The sequence below is a fragment of the Tachysurus vachellii genome, chromosome 23 (assembly GCF_030014155.1).
Source record: "Tachysurus vachellii isolate PV-2020 chromosome 23, HZAU_Pvac_v1, whole genome shotgun sequence".
NCBI classification, from domain to species: domain Eukaryota; kingdom Metazoa; phylum Chordata; class Actinopteri; order Siluriformes; family Bagridae; genus Tachysurus; species Tachysurus vachellii.
Genome location: NC_083482.1, coordinates 252,734 through 262,733, shown reverse-complemented (window position 1 = coordinate 262,733; position 10,000 = coordinate 252,734). Strand labels below are relative to the sequence as shown.

General features: G+C 43.0%; 1 protein-coding gene across 3 annotated transcripts in view; it reads left to right on the top strand.

The window, feature by feature from the left end:
* The window catches only part of ttbk1a (tau tubulin kinase 1a), a 47,475-nt gene that overhangs the window by 23,799 nt on the left and 13,676 nt on the right, over positions 1-10,000 (top strand). For 2 of the 3 annotated variants that reach the window (XM_060859232.1, XM_060859231.1), the window contains exons 8-14: positions 2,249-2,314; positions 2,516-2,608; positions 2,727-2,852; positions 3,029-3,165; positions 3,535-3,739; positions 5,296-5,387; positions 7,093-7,552. In XM_060859232.1, coding sequence (XP_060715215.1) covers positions 2,249-2,314; positions 2,516-2,608; positions 2,727-2,852; positions 3,029-3,165; positions 3,535-3,739; positions 5,296-5,387; positions 7,093-7,552 — 1,179 coding nt within the window. Of the gene's footprint in view, positions 1-1,328; positions 1,394-2,248; positions 2,315-2,515; positions 2,609-2,726; positions 2,853-3,028; positions 3,166-3,534; positions 3,740-5,295; positions 5,388-7,092; positions 7,553-10,000 lie in introns of those variants that run through there. The other variant, XM_060859233.1, reaches the window with a different exon arrangement.

The following is a 10,000-nucleotide window of genomic DNA, read 5'->3' as shown; positions in this document are numbered from 1 at the left end:
TCCGAATTTGGTGCATGTGGCTCGAAAGCTCTAGGAGGAGTTACTATTTATAAATTTTTGTCTGAGCTTAAATAGGAAAACAGAATGTTGGCTTCTACAAAGTGAAATGAGAGTGAAATGTGAGAACAACAATCAGGTAAACTTTTGTTCTCTTCAAGTTTGATGTCAGTAAGAGCAAATAACAGTAAAGTTAAGTTGATGTGATTCTGTCTCTAGTCTCTATCTGACTAACTACATTAGCTGTGCAGTGCTGACAGTGTGAATGTGTGGCAAATGGTTTACATGGCTCACGGGTCACGTAGGAGGGCCTCAGGGAGGTCAGGATCGGCTCTGTGTATATGGCATGTGTGTGAAAAGCTTTTAATAAAGAAGGGCTACACAACAAAGTTGATGCATCATGGCGTAATGCATTAGGGGTGAAAACACCAGACCAGCATTATATCAAAAAATCAGCTGACATTCAGTGGAGGATTTTACATGGAATTATCAGTCAATTCTCTCATCTCTGTTGTTCATCCTGATTCAAGCTTCGAATGCTCTTTGTTCTTTAAGAGAGAATAAATAAGCTGTTTTATTGATTTAACAAACTTTCTCTGTACAGACCTTTATGTGAAAAAGAGGAGGTGAAAGTCAAGCAGAAAGCAGAAGAACCCACGTACTATAAAGAAATGATAACAAGATTGTATTAAAACGATGGTAAAATCTAGAATTGTAGTTCTGTTTTTATAAAATGACGAACAAGCTAATGAACTTTGTGTGGTGTTATAGAGACTCAGTGGTGTCTCAGTGGTGTCTCGGTGGTGTCTCGGTGGTGTCTCAGTGGTGTCTCAGTGGTGAATAGCAAGTTTATTTTTGTACTACCTTTAAAAAATTGCTTTTTACTTTGCAATTTTATAATAAAAGGATTTTGAAAGTCGCACTCTCTCTCGCACTCTCTCTCTCTCTCGCACTCTCTCTCTCTCTCTTTTTCTCACTTTTTCTCCTCGCATCATCTCTCTCTCTTTCTTTACTCTGCAGTAACAGTACTGTAGTTCAGTGACCTTCAGGATATTTGGTTTTGTAAATCTTGATCTAGGATCAGTTTTCCTCATAATATTTGACTGTGTGTGTGTGTGTGTGTGTGTGTGTGTGTATTCCACACTTCCCCATCCTGTCTGGATGAAGGTTGGATAATGACTACAGTGGGAGTGCATGACGTGACGTTCATGTTACACACTTAATGACATCACAGTTTTTCCCATATTCCTATAGTTATAATTATTTCATATGACTTCTGTTTTATTGTGTTTTGTTTTTTAATTTTTGCCTTCTTTTTGTTTTGTGTTTCAGTTTTTAGAGTTTTAATTTCAGACATGCATGTACAGCCCACACACTCAACGTGCTGCGTGTCATTGTGAGTTTATTCATATCTGCTTGTCTCTCCATTCCAACATCTGATCATCTGATGTGTTTTTTTTACTTCTCAAATACACTCACATGTATTAGACTTTTGGGATCTACACTGAGGGTCACAGCTACATTGTGGGTTGCAGCCTGTGTCACTGGGGAAGCTAAAGTTACCCTAGTGTTACCCTAGTGTTACCCTAGAGTTACCCTAGTGTTACCCTAGTGGGTCACAGAGAGGTTCTTTTCTCTCTCCTGCAATTTAACATTAATATTATTATAACCAGTGGATGTAATCTCACTGCTTTCACTGTCATTTAAACTGTGTGTGTGTGTGTGTGTGTGTGTGTGTATGTGTGTGCGTGCGTGTGTATATGCGCGTGTGTGTATATGCGCGTGCGTATATGCGCGTGTGTGTATGCGCGTGTGTGTATGCGTGTGTGTGTGTGTGTGCGTGCGTGCGTGTATGTGTGTGTGTATGCGTGTGTGTGTATGCGTGTGTGTGTATGCGTGCGTGCGTGCGTGCGTGTGTATATGCGTGCGTGCGTGCGTGCGTGTGTGTGTGTGCGTGCGTGCGTGTATGTGTGTGTGTATGCGTGTGTGTGTATGCGTGTGTGTGTATGCGTGCGTGCGTGCGTGCGTGTGTGTGTATATGCGTGCGTGCGTGCGTGCGTGCGTGTGTGTGTGTGTGTGCGTGCGTGCGTGTGTGTGTATATGCGTGTGTGTGTATGCGTGTGTGTGTGTGTGTGCGTGCGTGCGTGTGTGTGTATATGCGTGCGTGCGTGCGTGTGTGTGTGTGTATATGCGTGTGTGCGTGCGTGCGTGCATGTGTGTGTATGTGTGTGTGTGTGTGTTGCCTTTATAGCCCAGAACTGTAGCTGGTTTCCGTGGCACAGTCCGCTATGCTTCGGTCAACGCACACAAAAACAAGGTGAGAATGAATTTAAAACATTTGTTAATCTGTAATGATTTAAACATAAGACTAATATTATGGTCAAGGTAAAGGTTAAAGGTCACACACTTACTGTATCATCATACTGACATGGAAGTTTAGCACACGTACGTTAGCATGATGGAAATATATAAAAAATGCTGAAATGTTCTGAAAGTGATGTCATTTCCTGTTCATCAGGAAATGGGCCGCCATGATGACCTTTGGTCTCTGTTCTATATGCTGGTTGAGTTTGCGGTTGGTCAGCTGCCTTGGAGAAAGATCAAAGACAAGGTATTGGAACTGTACACACACACACATACTGTTTAGAACACCATTATGGGCAGCACAAGTCAACACTGCTCGAAGTACATGGTGCACTGTGTGTGTGTGTGTGTGTGTGTGTGTGTAGGAGCAGGTGGGTCAGGTAAAGGAGCGTTATGATCACAGAATGCTGCTGAAGCACATGCCCTCTGAGTTCAATGTCTTTCTGGAGCACATCTTAAGCCTGGACTACTATACTAAACCTGACTATCAGGTACACACACTCTCACACACACACACACACACACACACACACACACACACACACGCACACACACGCTCTCTCTCCCTCTTAAACACTCACACAAACACACACACACTCTTTCTCTTTGTCTCCTGTCATGTACAACAAAAATGTTTCTGAAGGTGTGTGTGTGTGTGTGTGTGTAGCTGCTCATGTCAGTGTTTGAGAACAGTATGAAGGCACGCATCATCACAGAGAGCGAGCTATTTGACTGGGAGAAGAGCAGCACAGAATCCATGCTGTCCACACAGCAACACACACGGCCGACTGTAGCAATGGCCAGGTAACACACATGCCTGTACACACTGTGCACACTGCACACACTGTACACACTGCACACACTGTACACACTACAAACTGTACACACTGCAGACACTGTACACACTACACACTGCACACACTTAACAAAATACTGCTTCAAAACTGTAATAATGCATATAATATATATAAAGTTTTCACCCACTTTTCATGTAAAAACGAGCCCCCAGGTGTCTGTTTAACTTTTAGTTCATCTGGTCCATAGTCACTATGAATTATGGGTCTTTTAGTAGAATGAGTTAAAGTGAGTTTTGGTCTGTTTATAGTGCATTATAATGAATTAGAGGTGAATGTATGAGGTCATGAAACACTGACCCATATCTCTGACCTTCAGAGTTCTAAATATGAGCCCAGTCCATGGGGATCTGCAAAGAGAGAACACAGAAGATGTTGTGCAAGGTGAGCACCTGAGCGATCAGGAGAATGCCCCACCCAAACCTGTACCTGTGGCTGTAGAGAACAGTCCAGCGCCACCAGATGGAGATGAGTGGGACAGCACTGACATCAACCGCAACAAGCTGAGAATCAGTCTGGGGAAGGTAGCATAAATACTTCACTGATACACTTCATAACATAATGCCAATAGGTTTTTAACAGTACTATACAGTGTCATTGTGAGTGTTCATTATGGTAGATGTTAGAGGTACAGTTGTGCTCAAAAGTTTGCACACCCTGAAAGATGAAGGTTCTGACCTCCATATCATTCAGACACTTTGGGGAGATCCCAAATGTACAGTTTGAGCAAGACAACCGAAACATTTACAGGAACTGGAGGCATTTTGCCAAGAAGAATGAGCAGCTCTACCACCTGAGAGAATTATGGAGCTCATGCACAATTACAACAAAAGACTGCATGACACCACTGATGCTAAAGGGGGCAATAAACCATATTAAGGTAACTAAAGGTATGCAGACAACAACAGGGATTCATTTCTTATATTCACTTTATTTTGATGATTGTTCCATTGTGTTATGCCTTACATATTAACTAGAGTTCTATAAAGAATAAAATGCATTCGCTTTGCCTTCTCACTCATGTTTTCCTTTAAACATGGTACACATCTGGCAAATTCTTCCAAGGAATGCAAACTTTTGAGCACAACTGTATGTTGGAGGCCTGTCTGTAAAAGAGCGGTGTGTGTGTGTGTCTGTGTGTGTGTGTGTCTGTGTGTGTGTCTGTGTGTGTGTCTGTGTGTGTGTCTGTGTGTGTGTCTGTGTGTGTCTGTGTGTGTGTCTGTGTGTGTGTGTTTGTGTGTGTGTGTTTGTGTGTGTGTGTTTGTGTGTGTGTGTTTGTGTGTGTGTGTGTCTGTGTGTGTGTCTGTCTGTGTGTGTGTGTGTCTGTGTGTGTGTGTCTGTGTGTGTGTGTGTGTGTCTGTGTGTGTGTGTCTGTGTGTGTGTGTCTGTGTGTTTGTGTGTGTGTGTTTGTGTGTGTGTGTTTGTGTGTGTGTGTTTGTGTGTGTGTGTCTGTGTGTGTGTCTGTCTGTGTGTGTGTGTGTGTGTCTGTCTGTGTGTGTCTGTCTGTGTGTGTGTGTGTGTGTCTGTCTGTGTGTGTCTGTGTGTGTGTGTGTGTGTGTGTGTGTGTGTGTGTGTGTGTGTGTGTGTGTGTCTGTGTGTGTGTCTGTGTGTGTGTGTGTGTCTGTGTGTGTGTCTGTGTCTGTGTGTCTGTCTGTGTGTCTGTCTGTCTGTGTGTGTGTCTGTGTGTGTGTCTGTGTGTGTGTCTGTGTCTGTGTGTGTCTGTGTGTGTGTGTGTCTGTGTGTGTGTGTGTGTGTGTCTGTGTGTGTGTGTCTGTGTCTGTGTGTCTGTGTTTGTGTGTGTGTCTGTGTGTGTGTGTCTGTGTGTGTGTGTCTGTGTGTGTGTGTCTGTGTGTGTGTGTCCGTGTGTCTGTGTGTGTGTGTCTGTGTGTGTGTGTCTGTGTGTCTGTGTCTGTGTGTCTGTGTGTGTGTCTGTGTCTGTGTGTCTGTGTCTGTGTTTGTGTGTGTCTGTCTGTGTGTGTGTGTCTGTGTGTGTGTGTCTGTGTGTGTGTTTGTGTGTGTATGTCTGTGTCTGTGTCTGTGTGTCTGTCTGTGTGTGTGTGTGTGTGTGTGTGTTGTTTAGGAGGACGATGGGAACCGTGGGGTGTGTCCTGTATCACCACAGAGAGGGGGAGGAGGGGCAGAGTCTCCCAGTGCACAAATGCGCTCTCTCAGGTAAGAACACATACAGCTGTGGTGTATTTGCCTTCAGGGTAGATTACAATAAGCACTGTGTTCATGCTGACATTCAGCTCCTACATTTAACTTATATTAATATTATAATATTATGTTATCTGCTGAAGAGAATGAATTAAATAGTTAAAATATGACAAAAAGTCATGTGTTATGGATGTGACAGGTGATGACGGCCATTTTTAAGAGACTGTATGTTATGACTGTAAGTCTGATCTTTTCAGTTTAATGTGTGAATATTGATATAAACATGATAAAATATTTTATTTAAAATATTATTTTTTTATAAAGAAAAACGCATTAATACACAATTTGTTTGGGAAATCAACATTCAGAACACTACAGCACCTAAACATAACACCTACACACACACAATAGCAAACTTTTTAGATGAAATTAAAAATGATGTATATAATTGTTTACAAGCAAAATATACTTTAAAACCACTTTTCAGAAAAAAAGCATTATGAAGTCTGTTTTATTTAACATGCAAAAATAAGCAAGTGCAGAAAAACTGGAAAATTCTTCAAAGTTTTGTTACTATAATTACTGTGGTTGCTGTCATAATTATTAGCATTATTATAATATAATGATCATCCAAACAGGCTTTTTAACGTTGACATATGAGACTAGAAGCCTTCAGCTAGATTTTAATTATCTTCATCTCACCACGTTACCCATTCTTTGTCATAGTATGCGTGCATCTTTAAAGATCTTCAACATCTTCAACCCAGAGCTTTCAAAACCTGAACTTGATTGACAAGTAGCACGACAAATAGTATCGGGTTCATCGCATACTTTCGGCATGCGTCTCTAATAAAAAGTGTAAACACACATCTGGAACACTGCAGCAAAGACAATTACAGAAGATAAGAGAAGTCTAGTCGAGAGACTCGGAGCTGTGAACAAGACAGCACTGAATGACTTCTGCTCTCAGTTTGAGGTGCAGAACAACATAGTGGCAAGGAAGACCATCCTTCCTCCCAATGACCAGGTACTCTGTCTATCCATGGCCGTTGTGAGGAGAACTCTATGTCAGGGAATGTTCAGAACAGCTAGTGGGTGTCTTCATGCAAAAGAAGTCTACAGTCTCCTGCCTCACACCCATCCGTCATGGGGCACATCATTTATTTAGCTAAACCATGGTTGAGATTATAGCCGTGTTACGTTTCACTGAAACCTGGAGGAGAAATGCTGCTGGTGGTCGGAACATACGTTATATCAGATGTGTGCTTTGATTTCAGATTTTTTTTTCTTGTATTGTCCGTAACACAAAATGAGTCTTTAAAAGTTACAAAAGAACACGTTCAATTTCTTTAAGTTAACATTGTACAGGAACGTTAGACATTTGGCCATCACCACTATTTGTGTAGCGTAAACTTGACCTGGGATAAGTAATGGAGGTGATCTAGCCGAGGAACGTACACAGTTAATAAGAGCCTTAATAAGAGAATAGTGGTGTTAAAGCGAGCTAACTGGACAAAATGCTCCGTCATCCCCTTCAATCAGGAAACTGTCAAATAATATTTTGTCTAAACCCTGAAACAGTAAAACATAACAGCAGGTTACATAAATACACGTTATAATTACATAATAAAATATCAACCTGAGTGAATATTTTCTCTACAAGTCTGTTTGTGTGTGTACTTTTTTCCTTGGTAAACATGAACTTTGTCTTGTTCTTCAGGTCACGGATGGATGCTCTCGGCTCTCCGTCCCGTCATCTTTACTCCTCACAGCCAGCCCAGATGCTGTCCATTGATGGTTGTCGTGGAGACCGCTGCCGCAACGATGGATCTGAGGCACACAGCAACGCCTTCATCCGGTCTGTGCCACTGGCTGAGGAGGAGGACTTTGACAGCAAAGAGTGGGTCATCATTGACAAAGAGGCGGAGCTAAGGGACTTCCAGCACCGTCCGCTAGGGGCAGAGCCCACCACCTCCGGCACTACAGACGATGAGCCGGAGGAGCTCCGCCCTCTGGAGGAACCGTCTACACGGTCTAGACTCAACATTAGAGGCGTAGCCGAGGGGGAGATCGCAAGGCGGAGTGGGCGGGGCCAACCGACAGACAGTCCTGCACCTTTGCCTTGTCACTTTGGACGAGCCAGACGGAGAGAGTCCGAGCCAAATACACCTCATAGACAGGTACGATAACACACCCTAATAACTAATCAATGCTTAGGAGGAACATTAGAATTGTCAGGTATTCAGTAAAGAATGAATTGTAGCGTTTGGGACGGGGCCTAAACACCATAGTCTTTAAATTCATGCCACAAATCACAACGGATGCTGCTGATTTATGGAAAAAAAAAAACAGTAAATCCTGTGAAGACGTGCATTTTCTCCTCTTGAAGGTTTGAGCTGTAGAAAAGGAGACTGATCCACTCTTTGGTTATTATTACACTTTCACACACTCTTCTTCATTCCTGCCCAACCACTTAGAGAGCAAACGTCACGTGTAAGCTGTCCTACAACAGTAGTGTTTCCAGCAGCTATACTGTGTATCACACTTTATTCTATCTTTGCATAAAACTTTGCACAAATGAGATGCTTACTTAGGCACCCTCTTTCTGAATAGGACACAACCTGGGTAACAATATTGTGCTGAAATACACTCACATATCATACCACTGATTATCACTACATGACATTAACAGCATTTGGCAGATGTCCTTTAGAGCGACGTACAAAAGTGCTTTAAGTCTCTATCATTAAATACATTAACTCTAGTTCACTAGGTTACAGACTTAAGATACCATGAGCCTTAAACACACCAAATTTTTGTTCTTTTTTAAATACACACACAACAAACAGGGGATAAAGTGCTAGTTCAAGTATTTCATAAAAAAAAAGGTCTATAACTGTCATTTAAAGACAACCAGTGACTCAGCTGTTCAGACCTCTAGGGGAAGTTCATCCCACCATCTTGGTGCAGAAAGGAGTCTTGTAGTAAACTTCCCTCTTACCCTGAGAGATGGTGGGACCAGTGGTGCAGTGCTGTAGATCTGAGGGTGTGAGGTGCAGTGTGAGGAGTGATGAGGGCTTTGGGGTAAGAGGGAGATGGTCTGGTTTTGGCTTTGTAGGCCAGCATCAGTGTTTAAATCTGATGTGTTCAGCTACAAGAGTCAGTGGAGGGAGAACAGCAGCAGGAACAAGAACTTGGTTTGAAGACAAGTCATGCAGCTGCATTTTGGATCATTTGCAGAGGACCACCATCATCTTCTTCCAAGATGGCGGCACGGTGGTAGCACGCAGCAGCCACTCCAGACACAATATGGTGCTATTTACATTTTTTAGCCCGACTATTCCTAGTGCATGGACACCAAAGTCAGCAGTGTTCATGTATACAACCGGCAGAAGTTAATACAGTACAACAACCGTCCTGCACGCTGATGTGTTGGAAAGGCTTTGTGACCTCAGCTTGCTGCAGAGACCAGGCCTCCAGTCCTGGGCGTCACCTGATAGCGGGGACCAGGAGAGGGGGCACTGAATGTGGTGCTCGCGGAAGTGTAGTAAGTGGGCAGGTGTCCATGCTAAGCTAAAAACTAACCCAAGCCGGCCGTTTCAATGTTTGCTCCCTGGACAATAAACCGGACTACATCCGACTCGAACGCTCTACACCACCAGAGTTTAGAAACTGCTGCGTCTTGGTTTTCACTGAGATGTGGCTCAGTGACGGTTCTGGACACCGCCATTCAGCTCGATGGGCTCACTTTGTTTCCTGCTGACAGAAATGCAGCTGTGTGCGATAAGGCGGTGGTGTGTGTGTGTTTACATCAACACGGAATGATGCAAGAACTCTGTGCTTGTTTCTAGTTACTGCTTATTGCTAGTGGAGTTTGTAGTGACTGTGAGAGCACCTACAGTAAGAGGTGACTCCAGAGATGGGTTTGTGGCACAAACACACACAGTAAACCAAGAGTGACACAAACACACACACACAGTAAACCAAGAGTGACACAAACACACACAGTAAACCAAGAGTGACACAAACAAACACAGTAAACCAAGAGTGACACAAACACACACACACAGTAAACCAAGAGTGACACAAACACACACACACAGTAAACCAAGAGTGACACAAACACACACAGTAAACCAAGAGTGACACAAACAAACACAGTAAACCACGAGTGACACAAACACACACAGTAAACCAAGAGTGACACAAACACACACACACACAGTAAACCAAGAGTGACACAAACACACACACACAGTAAACCAAGAGTGACACAAACACACACAGTAAACCAAGAGTGACACAAACAAACACAGTAAACCACGAGTGACACAAACACACACAGTAAACCAAGAGTGACACAAACACACGCACACAGTAAACCAAGAGTGACACAAACACACACAGTAAACCAAGAGTGACACAAACACACACACACAGTAAACCAAGAGTGACACAAACAAACACAGTAAACCACGAGTGACACAAACACACACAGTAAACCAAGAGTGACACAAACACACACACACAGTAAACCAAGAGTGACACAAACACACACAGTAAACCAAGAGTGACACAAACACACACACACAGTAAACCAAGAGTGACACAAACAAACACAGTAAACC